This window comes from Xenopus laevis, chromosome 9_10L (genome assembly GCF_017654675.1).
Source record: "Xenopus laevis strain J_2021 chromosome 9_10L, Xenopus_laevis_v10.1, whole genome shotgun sequence".
NCBI classification, from domain to species: domain Eukaryota; kingdom Metazoa; phylum Chordata; class Amphibia; order Anura; family Pipidae; genus Xenopus; species Xenopus laevis.
The window spans coordinates 17,500,292-17,521,059 of record NC_054387.1 but is presented as its reverse complement, the minus strand read 5'-3'; the positions used below and the strand labels follow the sequence as shown (position 1 = coordinate 17,521,059).

At 39.8% G+C, this 20,768-nt stretch overlaps 1 protein-coding gene across 5 annotated transcripts in view; it reads left to right on the top strand.

The window, feature by feature from the left end:
- Positions 1-16,826, top strand: part of kcnq2.L (potassium channel, voltage gated KQT-like subfamily Q, member 2 L homeolog) — a 35,843-nt gene extending 19,017 nt beyond the window's left edge. Inside the window, exons 8-17 of one of the 5 annotated variants that reach the window (XM_041577176.1) lie at positions 651-745; positions 2,991-3,014; positions 5,821-5,889; positions 7,301-7,330; positions 10,566-10,789; positions 10,957-11,068; positions 11,248-11,379; positions 12,725-12,832; positions 15,661-15,784; positions 16,044-16,826. In XM_041577176.1, the coding sequence (XP_041433110.1) occupies positions 651-745; positions 2,991-3,014; positions 5,821-5,889; positions 7,301-7,330; positions 10,566-10,789; positions 10,957-11,068; positions 11,248-11,379; positions 12,725-12,832; positions 15,661-15,784; positions 16,044-16,760 (1,635 nt within the window). In that variant the 3' untranslated portion in view covers positions 16,761-16,826. Of the gene's footprint in view, positions 1-650; positions 746-1,031; positions 1,111-2,990; positions 3,015-5,820; positions 5,890-7,300; positions 7,331-10,565; positions 10,790-10,956; positions 11,069-11,247; positions 11,380-12,724; positions 12,833-15,660; positions 15,785-16,043 lie in introns of those variants that run through there. The other 4 variants (XM_018237048.2, XM_041577177.1, XM_018237047.2 and 1 more) reach the window with 4 other exon arrangements.
- The last annotated feature ends 3,942 nt before the right edge of the window (positions 16,827-20,768 follow it).

The following is a 20,768-nucleotide window of genomic DNA, read 5'->3' as shown; positions in this document are numbered from 1 at the left end:
TTTTGGTAGATATGTTTTTGGAAAGCTTCTGATAAATCTATTGCTTTGTGGTTTTTGAAAACCCAACACCCATGTACAGTAAAAGGCACTAAGTTTGCCCAGGAGCAGTAACCCATAGCAACCAATAGAATCTTTGCTTTTGGAACAGGTGACCAGTAATTTCTACCCTCTGATCGGTTGCCTCAGAACATATAAAGGTCAGTTGAGATGAGACGAATGAAAAGACGATAATAACAGGGGAAAGTGGGTCTTGGTGGATTTGCTTTGGAATTGGAGATGGACTCTCATTCTCATTAACTTGCAAAGAGATTTTAAATCAAATATTGCTACAAAATCCTCAGTTCATCTGAATTTCATGAAGAAATGTTTGGGTTGTTTTGAGGCTGATATGGCTTCACAAGCACAGCAAGAAAAAGAAGGATTTACTCTTCTTTGAACAGAAATGTGAAAATAGGTCAATAGTTGGGTAAAAGTCATATCAATAGCACACATATTACATAATATCAACTGGGATCAAACTCAGATCTATTTCATGAAATGTACCCATCTTGCTACTCACAAAATTTCTGGCTGTCCAATAAAGCGCTCTGTTTTATCCACTTACAAGAACCCTATCACCGAGTGTGCTCCTGTGTTGTTTCTTTTTCCAGTGTGCCTGGAGATTTTATGCCACGAACCTCTCCCGGATGGACCTCCACTCCACCTGGCAGTATTATGAGCGTACTGTCACTGTGCCAATGTACAGGTAACTTATTGCAAACTGCCCCATCTCTAACATCATTTCTGAATAGGTTATTCTCACCATGATCCTTGATGCCAGTGCCCTCACATTCAGTTCTTGCAACTCGTTCTTAAAATTTTATGTTAATTTTATTTTGATTCCATGTTTTTACATCTTTGTTTTCTTGAGATCATTACATAAATTTTCTGCTTTTTTTTGTTTGTTTCTCTTTAATTTTCCCTTGTCCTTTCTTTCTTTGTTGTTTTTTATTTTTTCATTTACTCTTCTCACCTCTTCCCATTGCTTGTAGCACTTTCTTTTATCATTCCTACATCTGAAGACGTCTCAGCCAACATTGGATCCTTGGTAACTTCCAATCAAGTTATAGGGTATGTGTGGGGTGAAATCTGGTCTCAATCATAATTGGATTGTAACAAATGTTTATAGCTATGAAAGCCCATTTAGGTTTATTAAGTTTATTTTCGAACCACAAAGGTGACTTTTCCTCTTTTTGCTTTTTTGGAAAATTTACAAGAAAAGGAAATTTCATCGCTATTTTTGCTAAACCGTTTAATGATTGTTTAATTGCTTTGAAATGTATGCCTTAAAGGAGAAGGAAAGGTTAAAACTAAGTAAGCCTTATCAGAAAGGTCCAACTAAATATACCAGTAAAGCCTCAAAATAGTGCTTCTCTGAGTCCTTTTTTAAAAGAAACACTGCATTTATTTCCTTCTATTGTTTACACATGGGCTTCTATATCAGACTTCCTGCCTTTTGCTTAAACCTCCTTGCCCCGGGCGTGAGCATGCTCAGTTTGCTCCTCTTCCCCCTCCCTTCTCTGCTCTAATCTAAACCCAGAGCTATAAGTGAGAAGGGAGAGACTCAGGCAGGAAGTGATGTCACACTAAGCTAATATGGCAGCTGCTATACTTAACAAACAGAGAGCTTCTAGAGCTTTTTACTCAGGTATGGTAAAAATATAGCATTCTAGCTTGCACTATTGTGGCTAATCTATTGGCAATAAAATGCCTCCATAGCTTTCCTTCTCCTTTAACCAAGTAAATTGTAAATTGAAAAGTGTAAAATAGTCTTAAACAGAATTATTAATCAGTTTTCATTTTTATTCTTCGTTTGGAAAAAAATAAGGTAAAATGCAGTGAAAATGCACATTTTTAAGATTAATGATTTTTTTTTGGTAATATCTAACTTTTAAAAATTCTATTTCTTGTTTTAGTCTCTGTGATAAATAATATAGAGTCGGTATTAATTTGGTAGGATCTTGGACAAATGTGTATGTTTATTTGGCCTTTCCAACCCCAGAGGTGACTTTTCTTCTTCTGCTTTTTAGAGCATTCACTAGGAAAGTCAAATTTCATGACCATTTTTAATGTACTGTTTGACCACGTTTGATACTTTCAACACAGTTCTTGTAAAATGAATTTTGTGTGCGCGTGTGTTTAAGAACAAAAGCTTTTTTTCCCCGGCAAAATCAGACTTTAAAATTCAATTTCTTGATATTCACTGCGACAAATAATATAGAGAGGGCAATTCGTTTGGTAGCATCATGGACCAATGTGTATGTTTGTTTGGCTTCTCCAGCCACAGATTTGACTTGCTTTCCTTTACTTTTTGGCAAATCCACTGGAAAAGTAAATTTCATGGCTTTTTTGATATTTGGTTTAATGATGCTTCTAAATGTATGCCCTGCCCCAGTTATTGAAATGTGAGTTTTGTGTGTGTGTGAGTCAAATGAAAGACAATTGGACTGAATTTTTAATCAGTTTTAATTCTTACCATAGATTTTGAAAATATTTTATTACTTTTTTCTTTTATGTGGTAAAATCAGACTTTTTCAATTTTCTTTGTTAGCTATTGAGACAGGTAAAATAGCGGGGACATTACCTTGGTGGCACCATGGACTAATAGATTGAGAAATAAGAAAACTAGAAAGATTGTTTACTGAACTTGCCAGAGATTCATCATGCTCCGAACCTTCCAGTGCCCACCTTTGTTTTCGGGCATTTCTGACAACTCCTTAATCCAAGAATCCAAGAAGCTGATTTTACACACTCACCACAACAGATACATCTGCATAAATGTTGGCATTAGGACAAACTGCACTGCTTCTTACCCAAGTCTGGATTTTGTCCCACTTTCTGTCCTACAATATTAGGACATTTCCAAGCCACGAGCACTTCTGATCCTTTCACTTTATTTTTCTTTTCTTTGACAATATTCTCCCACTCCCATACTTCTGTTGGGTTTGCAGCTCTCAAACGTACGGTGCATCCAGGTATGCTGCGCTCGTATTTGGGGCTGTTTTACTTACCAGTGCCTTGCGTTGTGCATCTGTTGTACTGTAACAGTTGTGCGTTTGTGTTTGCACAAGAGTTGTGAAATTTGTCATTATCATTTCTTGCTGTTATTGTACAGATGGTGGACTAGTCATGTGTTCAAAAGCATGCACAGTACTTTACCACTTTGGGTGTCAGGTATTACAGTTGCTAGGGGTTACTGGACCAGCTTTTCTCATGTTATTATGAAGCCCCAATTAACTATGCAAATTAAATGGGAACTATTGCGAAAATGTAAATTTTATGAAACAAGAAACTTTCTAAATAAAAACAATTAGATATTCTGTACTGTTTCTAAAATAATCAAGTGTATCTTAAAGGAAAACTATACCCCACAAACAATGTAGGTCTCTATAAAAAGATATTGCATAAAACAGCTCATGTGTAAAATCCTGCTTCGTGTAAATAAACCATTTTCATAATAAAACACTTTTCTAGTAGTATGTGCCATTGGGTAATCATAAATAGAAAATTGCCATTTTTAAAAATAAGGGCCGCCCCCTGGGATCGTAGGATTCACTGTACACACAAACATACCAAACAAACCATTCTTGTTAGGTCACATGAGCCAATTAACAGACAGAGTTGTGTCTTTTGCTTCCACACTTCTTCCTGTTACAGTAAGAGTTGTAGTATTTCTGGTCAGGTGATCTCTGAGGCAGCACAGAGTCCATCACGAAATGGTGGCTCAAGGCAAGAGATGTAAAAAGGCAATATTTACTTAAATATATATTCCAGTTTGGTAAGATTCTTTAATATGCCACTTAATATGATATGAACTATCTGTTGCTTAAGTGTTCATTTTGGGGGTATAGTTTTCCTTTAACTGTCCTTTCTCAGCATCTGTTTTTCTTCATTCTGTCTTCATGCAGGAGTTCGGTGTCAGATATTCATTGACAGTTAGATCCAATAAATCTTATAGGGGACTTCCTTTCTTAGCAGATATATTAGAGCTCACTCAAGTAACTGATTCCAGTTCAAACAAAATCTAACAAAATAACTGCCTTTTGCACAAATCCTGCATGTAGAGAGACATGATGTCTGGTGATTTTAATAGAGTGAGCTCTAATACATCTTCTAGGCAAAAGGAGCCCCCCATAAGATATATTGGATCATTCACCTGACACCCAACTCCTGCATGAAGACAGAGTGAGGATAAACAGATGCTAAGAGAGGAATAGTGAAGATAAATTTGATTATTTCAGAAATGATGCAGAATATTTAATTCATTATATTTAGAAAGTTTCTTATTTCAGTATGACAAAGCTTATATTAAATTAGCATTTTCGCGATAGTTCCCCTTTAAGGTTAGGATTTGGTTTGATGTTAAATCTGTTGTGAAGGAGTCAGTATTTTTTCAAATCCAAAAATTATGGTTTTGTTTCATCTCAACAAAATCATAGTTGGCATTTCAAATTTAAGCTCAATTGAACAAAATTTAATTGATTATTGCCAATTGAACAAAAATGTTTAATTTAGCCAGATCGTTAGGATCCATCCTAAAAAAAAAAAATCCTGATTTTTTTCACAGCACAATAGTTTGTATTAAAAGCAATGACAGTGATTTCTGGAAATGTGCATGAAAAATAGTAAAATAGTCTGCGATACCCATGCATTCTGAAAATGAGGCAGAGGGAAGTCTTTTATCTAGACAAATCAAGACAAAGTGGACCTTAACCACATCAAATAGTTGATATTATAGACAATATTGTTTCTGGTACATAGTGAAACCTCTCAGGTGGAGAATTTTAGTGCTTAGGTTATTCATGGCTCAGTGTAGGGGGGAGGTCTCACACAGTGCACCATGCTACCCCTAGGCACACAATGACCGATCCTTGTTTGGTAAATAATTAGGATTGGTACGGTGTGACCTATTGATTTACTCACCCATGAAAAGGAATGGTCTTAAGCTGGCCATACCGGGAGGGAAGGGGGTTTGACAAATGTTGGCAACTTGGCTGCTCCTCAAAAGCATTTTGCCATTTGTATGACACCATAATGATGGCAACCCAAACTGGGAGTTAGATATATATTGTAAGGCTGTAAAATCCACTTGGGCAAGGCCTCATGTGATCTCATAGTGGGCCAAAGAGGGACCAAACAACTGGATCAGCTCAAGTTCTTACCAAGATCCACTCATTTAGCCACAGCAAATGAGCAGATCTTCTCGAGTATGGCCAGCTTTACTGTTCTACTCTTGTGACTTTGTGCAAATGTATTTGGTTTTGTTTGTGTTGTAACCCTGTGTTTATTATTGTTATTTGTGAGCCACTATCTTTGGAGTGGTCCAAGCTTTAGAAGATCCCTATTGAGCTGAGTGTTACAGTGAATGTGCCTGGATGAACGGAATGGTCACAGAATGAATTCCACCGCATTTCACTTCGAAGAATTCCTCTTTCTAAACTCAGAAATAAAGAGGCCTCATTTAAGCGATAAGGCCCTGCTTCCTTTATCCAAGGGCAAATGCAAGCATTGCTCATAGTCCTAGCATGGTTTACATTCTCCATTGTCCAGCCTTAGGGTCCGTGTATTTGTTAGAATTTATTGCCTGTCTGTGTGTCATAAGGAATATTCCTCTCCATATCTGCTCTTAGCATAGAAACATCAAAAATGATCCATTATGCACTAAAATGGATTTTTCATTTTCTATGTAACACGTATAACATCAGAGGAAAGTTACATCTTCAGAATATACGTTTTCTGTATGATAGGCATTTACCTTTTGTTTTTACTCAATCACTGCAGGCTGATCCCCCCGCTGAACCAGCTGGACCTTCTGCGCAACTTAAAAAGCAAATCAGGACTCACCTTCAGGTCAGATGGGCCAGGGGGGAGCGGAAGGGAGTGTGAGTGAATGTCAAAGTGTCCTTTGTTAGATTATTGGTTTTCATTATTTAAAATGTGTCAACTAGGTAGCATGTATGGATGTATGGATGTTCCATTTGCTTATTTGTAATTTTATATAGGGAATGAAGCAGCCATATTGGTTTTCAAAGACAGTACATTATGAGGGTACAGCTTATTGTTTGTCTGTGTACTTTTGTTTCTACCTACCATGCACTGTAGCCAGAGTCAGTCCTCGTATGTGAGGCTTAGAAAGCCTTAGACATCTTCCAGCCAAGTAACTGGGAAATGGAGCAGGTTACCTAAAGGAAATCTGTTGTCACCTTTAGGTACACACTTCTAGAGTAAATCCACAGCTTTATACCAGGATTATACCAGGGAAAATGTATGTTTGTTTGCAGCACCATGCAAAAAAAGCAGCACTTGCTTGATTTCATCCTCCCTTTGTTGGTTTGATTATTGGAGAAATATTTAATGAGATTCTTCTTCCTAGTTCAATTCTGTATTTAATAAATGACTCCTAGAGACACTAGAAGTAATGGTGGACGGATTCTTAGCTTGTTGACTTAAGGCGGGCAGAGAAGAAGACCAAAACCACAATTCATTTGCATTATATTGAGTCTTAATTATTTTAAACATACAGTAGATCTGTTTTCCCCATTTACCCAGCTTCCATTCCATCATCCATCACTTTTTTATTGTATATTATACATAAACCTCTTATAGACTTAGCTCCCCATCACTGCACAACACGAATGCTGCCACCTGGTGGATTGTCCAGGCATGGACAAACTAGACATTCTAGCGACAGCCTGTCTTTGTTTGGCCTCTAGAGGGACAGACACAGAAAAATTAGTTTTTGCTAAAAGTTTTTCTTGAGGTTCTCTCCGTGTCAACCAATCAGTATGTTGTTACCATGGCTCCCAGTTACAGTTGTTTCCATGACAATGCAGCCTTTTCATTTAGTGAACAATCACGTCTGTCTCAAAGCTCTTTGAGCAGAGAAGAGACCAGTGTGAAGCCTGCGAGTGCCGAAGGAACAACCCCCCACCCCCAGTATGAAGCCTATGGGATCAGGCTGCATGAAATGAGATTAGATCAGGGCACAGGCTGAATCACCCAAAACATCAGCTTGTACAGTAATGGGTCAGCCAGGGTGAAGCTTATCATGAACTGTGACACCACTTCTCAGAAACCGTAGCTTAGTCACAAAGTTTTCATTGTATCATTCCTCCCCTTCCTTTCTTTCCCTGATGTCTATAGCTTGTCAGCCTGTATGTGCTTCTGCCTGGAGTTTTTGCCAGTATATAGCAAATATTAACAAAGACTGCACCATCCTTCATGGCATCTCATCTAACATGATATTGCTTCTTGTTTTAAGGAAAGATCAGCAGGCTGAGCCTCCTCCAAGGTTGGTATCCCAGAGTGGCCTTCATAACATCTTTGTGTTCCCTACATACTAATCTACTAACCCTCAACTGCTTTTTGTGGCTGTACGTCATCTATGTAACCTCTCATGTAGCTACTAGCTTTGGCAAGTCCAACCCTCGTCTCTCAGGGCTTGCTGAAAGTTGTGGTGCAACAGCAGGACATTACCCAGCTTCTTCATTCTGATTCCTGCTGCTCCTCCATTTCTCCTCCTCCTCCTCCTTCACCTTCCAGATTAACCTTTAGCATTGACCTTTGTGATCATGAAGTTTTGTACATGTCTATACATAGGCGCTTATATGGGAATTTATCTGAAGTCCCTAGACTGGTAAATGGTGATTCTCTCTGTGCCAAAAAATGTATCTGTGGCAGCAACAGAGTTAAACCAAAAGCAGATTACTTTATTGGCAAAATTAGATTAAATATCAATGTAAGTTTCCAAGACTAATGGCTGTTTTAATAAAGGGAAAGCTTCTCTATGAAATAGTCTGGGCCCCCTTCCTCTGTGACACCATTCCTGTGCTAGCTAATTTCATGTGTGTGGATTATTCCTTCCGAGATTTCAAGTTGACCACATTCCTGTTGTTCTCAAACTGCAACCATGAACTATCTAAAAGGATAATAACACAACAGGAGGGCTGTGGGATTAAATTAAGGAAAAATCTAGAAAGCCGTCTTAAGCAGGACTCATCATTAACATTGAAACTAAACATGGATACTGGAAATTAATTAAACATAAACCTTTTTTTTTTCTTAGACTAACACAACAATATAATACATAACCTGAAGGTGCATTGACCTTTTGAAAGTGGTTGCCTGGCTGGGTAGTCAGGTTAGGCACCAAAACACACAATATATCCTTAATGACTTGCTCTTTTGTTTCTCCTTGATTTATCCACAGTTTGTCTCTTTTCTTTGAGATTAATTATTTGACTTCCCCCCCCTCCCGGTTTCCAGTAAAGGGAAACATCTGTGCGGGTGCTGTGCAGGGGAAAATAGGTACTGTGAGAATCTTCTCCTGCTGCACGAACTGCCCTACTAACCATATGGACCCTGTCTCTTTCACCCCCTGCTAACCTGCCTTACTACAACGCCTTGTCCCACTCTATAATTTGCTTCCACAACAGGACTTTAGTCAGCGTCCTTTCTAAGGTATATAGTGAAATATATCTCAAATAAACATGCAAATATGCCACTGCCCCTTAGCTAGCGAACAGCTGTGAGAATATTGATTAGTGATGGGCGAATTTGTCCCGTTACCATTTGCCAAAAATTCCACGTATTTCCCGCGAAATTCGCAATACTGGCAAAAAATTCATGAAACAGCGATTTTAACAAAGTCAAAATGGGCGAAGAAGTTGCCGTCGGCGCCCATTAAAGTCAGTGGGCGTCCGTTAATCATCGTTAATCATTAACCGGCGTCAATTATTGTCCAGCGCAAGCGAATTTGCGAATTTATTCGCCAGTGGCAAAATGCGTGAATTCGCACCTAAATTCGCCCATCACTAATATTGATTTCAGATTCAGTAGATACATATATATAGCCAGCGTTGGTCTGGCCCCTCGGGCTGCTAGGGCCAACCCTATGGGTGCCCTGCCCAAGCCGTAAATCCCTTTACCCCACTTTCCCCTCTAACAGTGTGTACCTTTTCTTGACTGGGGTAGGGGGGGTAAGGGAGCAGCACAGGCCATGGGGAGTGGGTCTAGGCTGGGGCCCACTGGGTTTTTTTCCCGGTATCCCGCTGGCTCAGTTAGACACAATATATAGCTTCTTATATTGCATGATGGTGTTGCTCTTGCTAAACAGAGCTAAGGGGGTTAGGTGGCCCTTACAGTTTTCTTCATCACCATCATCATATATCTGCAGAAGTAGCCAACAAAAGAAGAATCTCAAATAGAAGAATGGTAGCTTTACATAATATTAGCTTCCAGTATAATTCGGACAGCAGGGACGGGAGGGTGTGGTAATATTTTTTCATAGGTGAGGAGCAGGTGGGGGCCCGGGTGAAGGATGTGGGGGGGCCTGGGTACACATCCACACAACCACCCAGGCCTGCTGGTGGTTAGTTATGCCATTGGGCTCAACAGTAAAAATAAATGAAACAAAACAGAAGTTAGATGTGTCCCCTATACTAACAGGTTTGCTAAATCCATCTAGACCTCTTGGCTACTTCTGCAGATATACCATCCCACCAGGTCTGAGACAATTTATTGTATTTTGCATGACTTCTTTACCTAACTAAATAATATCACACTCCCATTTTGTCTTATTTCTTATAAACTTTGTAATTTATTAAGGAAAATGCATTAGTACAAAGCATGGGTGTCGGCAGAAAATTTTCCGTGGGGGAGGGGGCAAGTAGGCTAATATCACATAGGGTAGCATCCCACTGAAGACGAACCTATTCATGGCAATGCAGAAGCTAACCTAATTAAGGCTTGTCTTGGGGTGGGAAGTATAAAAAATGTTTTGTGTTGTTGGGAATTAAATTTACAAACAATTTCTTGGAACTAGCTGGAGATGTCAGGGTGGGTAAACTGCCCCCTCTTGCCCCCTTCTGCAGACACCCATGATACAAAGAGATATGACAACATGCATGTACACTACCCATTTCAACCCAACAGGACATTTGCATAATGTCCCAGTAATCCCATGTCACTTTAACAAGGACATCAGAATTTTATTTGATGCTACTGATCTCCTTGTTAAAGTGACATGGCACATTCCCATACTAAATGTGGGCTTCTAAACATGCAGGAGTTCTATGACGTTGGAAGGTCTTAAATTGAAGAATTTTTTATGATTGGTTTATTGAATCCTATCCACATCCCAAGTTTTGGCTATGGACACAACACATTGTAAAGATAAGAAAGACAATCAGGGGTGTAACTACAGAGGAAGCAGACCTTGCGGCTGCAGGGGGGCCCAGGAGGTATAGGAGCCCCATAAGGTCCTAATTAATTTAAAATCTCGATAAATATTGGTAAAACAGGTCAACCTCTAGACATTTTGAGAGCATGAAAAATGTTTTGCTGAGGGGCCCAGTACGCCATTGAAGACAATAGGTTAAAAAGACATGGAGAAGATCATAGCACCCCCAATCCATGCGTGTACACTGCTGCATTAGGGCATTACAGATTCACCTCTGTGTATTTCTGTGAATGTTCTCTTAACTCAATGACCTCTTGGTTAGTCTCTTACTTATATCTGCCAACAGCCAGAAGGTGAGCCTTAAAGAGAGGGTATTCTCCAGTCCCAGAGGCATCGCAGCTAAGGGAAAAAGCTCACCTCAGTCCCAAGGGATGCGTCGATCACCAAGTGCTGACCAGAGCCTAGAGGAGAGTCCTAGCAAAGTGCCCAAGAGCTGGAGTTTTGGAGACAGGAGCCGTACACGGCAAGCATTCCGCATCAAGGGGTCAGCATCCAGGCAAAACTCTGAAGGTGAGAGGGAGCAATTTCATTAGGAAAAAAAGCAAGCGAGAAGTGCTTTCAGTAGTAATCCCAATGGTTGTTACCCAGGTATTCAAGCAGTTTGCATGGGTTAATGCTTTGAGGTGTAAAGAATTTGGGCTGTACTTCTAATTGATGGATATGACTCCCTCCAACAGTAAGTCTCCCTGGAGAAGAGGTGGCTGTTCCTGAAGAGAACAGAAGCTGTAACTGTGAATTCCTGGCAGAAGATCTGACTCCTGGACTCAAGGCTTCCATCAGAGCTGTGTGGTGAGTCACAAAGATCCCAAGAGGGGCACTACCTAGAATTATATTTATAGGGAATTAAGGAACATTTTAGTAGCTTATGTTTTTAAGGCAGAGCCTCCACTCAACTATCAACTAGAGCAGTATAGTATTGGATTATGTGATGAAGATGGTTGTCTTTCTGAAGTTTTCTTCTATTGCAGCATCATGCGCTTTCTGGTGGCCAAACGCAAGTTCAAAGAGAGCCTTAGACCCTATGATGTAATGGATGTAATAGAGCAGTATTCTGCAGGACATCTGGACATGCTTTCCAGGATCAAGAACCTTCAGTCAAGGCAAGGCATCTTCCCAGACTTTACATTTACAACACAATTTTACACAGGCACATAAAGACGTATACAGTGGTCATCCATGCCACGGGCCATCATAGTAACATCATTTTCCAGTAACATGGAGATTCAGTCAAATGTTATGGGTCATGTAATGCTGGAGAACGCAGTGCACTAAGCTAAGTAAAGTGGGTAAAATTGTTGCCCTCCAGGAGTAATTTACTCTGTTTCAGTAACAGAGCATAAACTGCTGTCAAACCCTGAATATAATTGGATTGCACATTTCCTTTTGTATCATAAAAAGTTCCTCACATTGTTCATTATGGGAGTCTGTGCATATCAGAGTGTTTGGGTAAATGAAAACTGAACTATAGTGATGTAGATTATGTTGCCAAAGGATTTTAAGGGTGTACCTGAGAATTCTATAGGTCTGTAGGGCATTATTCTTTCTATAGGATCCATTCAGCAAGTATCAGGATATAGATAATAACTGACACTTTTCATTGAACGCCACTGATTTAGAGGGTTGGGAGATTATAATTTTTTATTGGAGTTTTTCATCAGTCTAATCTGAAAATGAAACTAGAATGTTAATTTTGGGCAATTGAAATATGTGTTTAGTCTTAGATACTAAGGTAGCAAGTAAGACGTTGACGTATGGGTTGAACTGGGTAGCGTGCAGGATATCATGGGTGGGTCTTATCATAAGATTTAATATAGTTAATATCTGCTATGAAATATGTAAAAGAGATGGATTAGCAAGTTCTTGTGTTGAATATTATAATTTTGGTATCCATCTCAGCAAGACTAAATTAATAAATTGGATTAAGATTTAAGACTTCGGTTGACGTTGAGCTGAAAGCTGCATAAATAAAGCTTCTTGATATTTTATTTTTTCTGGTTGGTGTTGAGGATATGAGAGATCGTACCAGTTCATATAGACTTGTAGGGATTCATCACCCTGAACACTCTGGCATACACGTGCATACAAAATATCTGTCTTTGTGACCAAGTTTGTTTCAGTTGGAGCCATACTTGTTCTTTGAGAGTTTCTAGTCCTTTCTACACTGTTACTGCACAAGGCTTCCTTCACTGCTAAACACAGGAATATATGCTGATCTATATCCAATATTCCCAACTGGATATTGCCACATAGACATTTGCAAATATATTCCAACCTTCTAAGCCATTCTCTCGTGACTGGTGGGGTTTTCAGCAACCGACACATTGACACAGCTCATCATGGCCCTGTGGAATACAGTTTGAGACAAACACATTTTTTTCCTCTCCTTCTCCCACGTTGCTTCATTATGCATTTTGCTGGTATTTTGTTTTCTATTTACTTTGCCAGGATAGATATGATTGTGGGTCCCCCACCCCCTTCAACACCCCGGCATAAGAAGTATCCAACCAAAGGATCAATCCATTCTACCAAAGAATCTCCCCAGTACTCTCCTAGGTTAGGATTCAGCAAAATGCCTCTTTGTCTGGACTTCTTTTAATTTTATTTCTTTAAAAGTGAACCCCTTCCAGTCCACGGAATGTGATGGCATCTACTAATGGGGAACTAAGATGGGCAAATACAGCTGGAAAACGCATCACCTCAACTCCAACTCAGGGGATGTCCACCATGTAATAAGGAGGATTGGTCTGATCTGATCAAATTAAGACATATTACCTAGTTGTACAAAATGGGGTATCACTATAGTATTATTAGTCCTATTGATTAGATCAGACATTTTTAGAAAGTCATTCCAGTAATACATTTAATTAGATAATTGGTGGTTTATTGGGTCTAGTTTGTCCCTTGGTTCTAGTACGTTTGTCCCCTAAGATTATCTTAGCCTAATCCTTTCCTCTTGTAGCTGCCATAACCCTTTTATTAATTGATAGGTGAAGATAAGTTATTGCAGATGGACAAAAAGGTCATAGACAAGTATTAGTTCTCCCTATAAATAGGAGTAGTAATGTTGCTGGTGGACAAGTTAATGAGGTAATGAACCAATCAATGTAATACAACAACAATAGCTTAATAGTAAGATACAGCCTCCCTATGTGTCCCCAATCAAGGAGCAATTGTCCATCACAAATGTGGGTGAAAGGGGTTTGCTGAATTGTGCTGCATCGAGGACATAAGACAAGCATTATTTTCTTTTGGTTGTTGCTAGCAGTTTGGTGATGGTCATTATCTGCTCTGGGGTCTTACCTTGTTTTTTTGCATGCCCGCATGTGATATATGCAGCATGACAGAGATGGCATTGTGGCTTATAAGCAGTATTTTTTATGTTTTCTATTAACTGTAGCATTCCTAAAAATAGGTCTCGAGATCCGACCAAGAAGTGTTTCCAAGTCTTCAAAATCAGCACAGTGCATTCCCGATTAGTGGGAGATATTAAACACCTATAAGCTCATGCTCCATGTAGCCATATCTAGATATACACCAACACACATTTATTTTATTTAACGTGCACCCGCTGCAGTATGCTACCCAATCTTTATGGAGAAGAGGAACTCTAAATACCTTAAATAAGGTCTAAGTTAAGGTTGAGTTACATTTCTTGAATAATAATCTCTGGAAAGATAAGCTCATTCCTCACGCATGCACAACTTGTTGTGGCAATTTTCTTGGAAGCAGAGACATCACAGTGAATTGTTGTCATCTTGCTTAAGATCATAGTTGCTTTCCATTGGAAGCATTTTAGCAAGTAGTTTAAGACCATTTTAGGTCAGGCATGACAAGATAAAATTGCAATTTGAATTACATCAACTAAAGGGAGATATCTTTCCCTTTGCTAAATCGGATGTTTTTCTATTTATTGATCCAATGCAGTTCAAATTGTGAAAGCCAGCATGTGATTTAGCCAAATGCAGCCTTGCCATTTGAGAGGCCCTATCTAGTCCTGAACATCTTTATCAGATCAAACAATTTCATATGAGCCTTCTATTAGCGGCACTTAAATTGCAGAAGATTTGCAGTCAACTTCTTATAGCATCACTTAAATTTGCATGTAAATTTTCCCTTTGAAAAGACAGAAATGACATAATTTCAAATGCATTGTAGTAAGTTCTTAATCCAATGGGGAAAAGTAGCTCACAATTAAATGTAACCTCTCGTTTTTTACACTTACAGTTTCCTATACACGTATATAACTTTCAGGTCTAACGGAGCCAATTGGGTATAACCAAAACAATTGCTTTCTCAATTTCAAAGCTCCTATAATATTACCAAATATTACCCACATGTTGGGTCCGAAACACGTAGTGCGGTAATAAAAACGACATTTGTTCATACTTTCAAAGACTCTCCAGATTTCCTTACGCTACTTAAATCTAGTTCTTATTAAAATTCATCTGTCCCGATAGACAAATCAGGCAATTGGTGTAGGCTTTTGCTTTCTGCCTTGCTGTATCCTGGCCCGTCATTATCACTGCTGTCCCTGTGTTTGTCCATGTCCTCTTCATCCTGCATTTCCCCCCACCTTCTCATATAGCGCACGATGTCCTATCACATGTAACGGTGGCCTGTGGGAACCGTGATGCATCTGAGCGTGACACAGACTTAATGAAGAGTGTATTGAGAAAGTATAAAGGAAAATATTGCTTTAAACATCTATGGCCCTAGACAGGTGCTAGAAGAGTTACACATGAAATCTTTGGCATTGATAAAGGACTTAGAGCTTGCTTTAGAAGGTACCAATTTATCCCCAATATACATTGAAAACAAGACTGATAAACACGTGTGATGGAAGATAAGTCAGATGATGCTTCCTGACGTTCATACATTAATGCATAGTTGATCAAAAACAACTAAATAGTTAGAGAGTATAGTTATAGGTTATAGATAGTATTTATTGTTGGAATCTACTTCCCGACAACACTAAACAAAGCATTTATGTTTAACTCTTCATAGCCCTTGGAAGATCACCAGTCATTTGCAACTGGTGGAATCTAGGAATTTCAGTCCACCCAATAAGCTGGATGCTTTTGCACATGCAAATTTATAGCTGGCTTTATGTCTACTTGTCTCCACTTGTGTTTGAAGAAACTATTGACATAATGTCCAGTGTTAAATTTTCATGGAGAAAAAAAAAAACACAACACACTGCCCTTTAGGGTGATGATTTGCTGCAGCTTTTGGTGTAGAGGAGCTACTTTTCTTGGTGGTGGACTTCTCTCTGGGTGAGAGATGAGAGACTTCTCTTCATCCACTAAAGCGGCAGAAAGAGAAGCCTTCCTGGTTTATGACTAACTGTTGGGTATTTGGGGGTGTGTTTGTGTTTCTGTTAGAGTTGACCAGATTGTTGGACGGGGAGGATCAATCACAGATAAAGACAGAGCCAAAGGGGTAGCTGAAGCTGAGATGCCAGATGACCCGAGCATGATGGGCCGACTAGGCAAAGTTGAGAAGCAGGTGAGATGACATTTTCTACCTATAAATGTAATGCACATACTATATATGAGGGTTTTCCAACCAAGTTTACCTTTCTCTAACCAGCCAGTAAATATTAGCAATGCATACCTGCAAGCAGTTTATTTGGTGCTAGAATTGGTAGAATTTAGAATTTTGTAGTTTAAAGCAAACAGGAACAGAAAATCTAATAAATTGTTATATTTAAGATTTAACAAAAGGAAATATGAACCATAAATGTTGGAATTTATTAAATCTTAAGGTGTTGTCCATGGAGAAGAAGCTGGACTTTCTAGTCAGCATCTACATGCAAAGGATGGGAATCCCACCTTCTGAAACAGAAGCTTACTTTGGGGCCAAGGACAGGGAGCCAGCACCGCCTTACCACAGCCCAGAAGACAGCAGGGATCCAGTTGATAAGAGCTGCATTACAAAGATTATCCGTTCTTCTAGCTCAATGGGTCAAAAGAATTTCAGTGCTCCACCTACCCAGGTGACTCCTACTTCCCACTGCCCTCCATCAACATCATGGCAACAGCAACAGCCATATCACCGACATAGCCATGGCTCCTCTCCAGTGGGGGATCCAGGTTCTCTGGTTAGGATACCACCACCTCCATCACATGAGCGCTCACTTTCTGCATTTGGAGGAAGCAGGATGGGAGGAGTTGAGGAAGGCAAACATCGGGACCCAGCAGCCCTGAGAGATAGTGACACATCAATATCAATCCCTTCTGTGGACCATGAGGAATTGGAGCGATCATTCAGTGGCTTTAGCATTTCTCAGTCAAAGGAAAACCTTGAAATGCTGAACAATGGAGCTGTAGCAGGGCCTGGCCCTTGTCACAAGGTCCGTCCTTATATTGCTGAGGGCGAGTCAGACACAGACTCTGATCTCTGCACCCCATGTGGCCCACCACCCAGGTCAACTACTGGAGAAGGACCATACGGTGATATGGGGTGGCCAGTTAGCAAGTAAAAACCTTTTTTGGGGGGGTTTGTTAAAAGTTTTATAAAAATTGGCCACCAGGCAGCCTGCATTGCATCTTGGTTATGCGTCGTTTTTTTTTTTATTTAGAAAAGGTGCAACCATATAAATGACAGTTTGGATGCTTGTGCCAGTTGCCACTAGGTAAGGGGGCTAATCAATTGCTGCATCGGTAATTTTTCATTTCAGGCTGGTCCTGCAACCTTTAATCATCTTTATTACTCCCAAGAAGTAGCAGCCATTATGAGCTACTGTAGCAAGAAGCACACACCACTACTATCTCTGTTCATATATTAAACAAAGTCTAGTCATAGCCATTATTGGCTTTGGGAGATCAGATCACTATGAAGTTATTTTATGACTATTGTATATGTACATGTTTTCATAATTCCAACATCAATTTTGACTGGGGACAACTGTCTTCTTTTGTGTATATAGGAGACATTACTTTTTGGAAACCATTAACTCACATAAATTCAGAGCACATCCATATATCCACATCCAGATTTCAAGATTCCTTATACTGTAGTGCCTAATATCTGCATATTACACAAACAGCTGAGTCCAATTCCATAATACAGACCTCAGAATACCATTCTTCCCAATTTCATCAATGTACACCCAACACTGGCATGTCCTAGTAATCTTTATTTGGTTTAAGGTCACCTTGTAGTTTTGGGTGCTCAGACAAGTAGGATTTGGTTATCCTTTCCAAAAAAACCCACTTTAGGTTTAGATAAGGTAACTGAAAGGTCTTCATGCTTTACAGTCCCATGCAGGTGCCTTCTTCACTTCAAAAAATCATTTATGGGTTTTTCTTCCTTTATTTCCCTCTTTTATCATGTCCTTTTCTTTCTTACTTCTTTTGTCTTTCCTATCCTTCTCCCCTTCCTACTTATTACCTTTTCACACTCCTTCATGGTATAGGCATTGATGACATGAGAGAACAAGTGTGACCAATGATGCCTCCATACGTATTTAAGATGCTATATTTAGTTCCTAACACCCAGCCAGTGTCCCTGACAACCAATTACCTCCTCAATATTTCCTATTATAAGCTGCAGGATCTATGTAACCGACAGACCTGTGCCGAGTACATTCAATTCCTACTTTATTGATCTTGACCTTTCTGCATATTCAGGATCCTGGAATCTGACATTATTTTACCAATCCAAAGGGGAACTGGTAACAACCAAAATGAGGGGCTTTGTACAAGTGTAGAGGACCTGCATTCCTTCTACAAACAGATACACGAAAGCCTCTGCCCCACTGGAAGAGTTTATCATAGGTTCCCTGAGTATTCCTGCTGCCCTGCATTATGGCAAGGGCTTCCATTATGCTCATCCAAGTCCTTCCTTGCTGAGCTCATATTTCTAACTCTTCCAAGGACCTAGAAGATGACTTACCTCAATTCCACATTGTAACCATATAGATTCATCCAATTTTTATATATTTTCTGCAGCAAAAGTCCCAGAATTCACATCATGCATAGAACTTGGTTGCACCTTTATTTTATATGGATAAAACACTAGCGAAATTGCAAGTTCTCCTGGAACATGGACAAGTTTTTTGTCTGCTAAAGCGCTTAGTGGCTGCAGAATTGCTCAGTATTCATTCCCTTCTTACAACTGGGGCTTAGACTGTTGGGTAAAACCAATTTTTTTACTTAATGAAACTCCTGAGGGCTTTCTTAAACTGCCCCTCTTTATTCGCCCCATGTCCTGCCTGCCCTTTGGCTTTGCCTGAATTTCTTTGCTTTATGGCCTTGGCTTCTGTTGCACTTTTGCACTCCAAAGAAATGTTTTACAAGAATGCCTATTGTTCAAGTGGGGACTCATGGCTCTGTGTACCTCAGGGGGTGGGGTTGGCAGTGGCAACCTCACCGCTCTGCCTGAATCTTGGGTTTAGTGCACTATGTGCATAGGTTTTGTGTGCCAATGTTCTGCAACTTGCTCGTTGCAAGGTGAATGATGGGATACATTGCTGTGCCCAATTCTGTTATGTTATTTGTTGGCCTGACACATTCACAGCCAGAATTGCATGCACCGTCTGCCATGTTATTATAGGCTTGTGTGGCACCAGGATTATGAGCTCAATTTAACCCCTTTCTCTGTCAGATGGACCTGTAGTTCATTATTGTGAGATACATTCCACTGTGGAAGGTGCTCACAATCTATGGGAAAGTAAATACCACCCCTTTCCATATTGGGGGCATTGGAGAAGTACAATGTTTTTTTTCCACTTGTGGTATCATTTGTATCACCCCCAGGATTCAGCTCAGCTTGCTTTGGGATACTAGGAGTTGCTGCAGTATCACTGGAGTTTAAGAGCTTATTATTGAGTCAATATTTACTTACTTTGTTCCTACAGGCTCCATGTTCCATGAGGATGGGGGCATTGGTGGGTCTCCGGCAGATATTTATCAGATGGAATATAACATTGGATAAGGACAGCATCAGGCTATGAAAAACATTGTCCCCAAACTGATCTGCATGGGACAACTGTGCAATTTTATCATTGGCTCAGGGGGCTAGAAAACATGAGTTGTGTTACCAGACTGAGCAAACATTTTTGTGACCAAGTCACATGATCGCATCTTCCCCAATCACTGCTGGAAATGAACCTTTCACTGAAATAATCTGTTTTGATCTAGAATGTTTGCCATAAATCAAGCCTAGAAGGATGTGTTTATGCCAGAAAGGAAGTAGAAACAGACAAACGTGACTACCAGGAACTACATAACACAATTAATTATTAGTTTAACATGGAGTTGTTCTGTAGGTGGTTTCTACATAGAGATTATTCAGTGAGCCCAGTCATTGCTGGTAGCCCAATGGCCGTGTGTGTGTGTGGGGGGGGGGGTTGTTGAGCACAATAAATGGTATCACCAATGGTTTCTTCCTTGCTCTAGGGCTTGGACTGACTGGGATTTGGGTGTTGTGGTTAGTATGAATACAAGCAGAGTATAGGGTCTCTTTGTATGTACATGAAGTGAGTGTGGCACAGGGTGGGGCCTTTAATTTATAAATATAATCATAAAGGTCTATGTAAAAGTACCTGTTTGCCGATCCCACTGTCTTTCTTGTGGCCCATATATCATTCTGGTAACACTGAACTGCAATTACTGTACAGGTTTTGCTTCCGTTATTTCCATATTGTGTTTGCTACCGGTATTCTCTGGACCGCCCTGAAGTCCTTGTCCCACACATAAAGCCAATGCAGTGCCAATTAACTTACAAAGGAGCCCATAAAATCCTCATTATTATGTTTAAGACATTCAAAAGACAAATGAATCATATTTAATAATGTGAATTATAGATAAGGATTGAATGTTATTAACATATTCACTGCTAGATATAAAGGTTCTTTAGAGCAAACCCTGCTGGCCTAGGATAGGATCCCACCCACTCAGTCCAAGGTCTGGAGATATTTTAACCCCATCAGTCCTGGCAAGCAGTGAAGAAATTGCCTTCTTTTTACTAGTAAAAGATATAGACCCAGATAGGTGCCAGAGGCTTGGGCAGTACCTTTCTGAGTGCAGGGAGGTGGCTTTGGAAATGCATTGATTGTACAACATTAAACATCTTTATACAATGTGCTGCGTGTGTGGGTCTTTTTTATGCCAAATAAATGGAGTAAAGAGCTCACAAAGGACTAAAACATCGAAGCACTCAACAAGTAGGAAAAGTGGTCATGTGCACCTGCTCCAAACCCTCACCCTTGGGGTCGGCAAACCATAGACAGGTTGGGCAAATGGGCACTCCAAAGGATTCCACAAATGGTCTAAAAAAATATAAAAGTAAAAAGCTGTATTAAAAATTCAAGCTATTAAAAAAATCAATCCTATCCCCCATCGCCCTACGTATTTTGTGTCCAAGGGACACTTAGTCATGGACTTGGGAAGCCCCAACATAAGACCAACCCCTGCCATCTCTTCCAAGATCCATCCCTTATGTATATTGGTGGGATTTACTTCACAGGTAAATGACTCATTTAAAA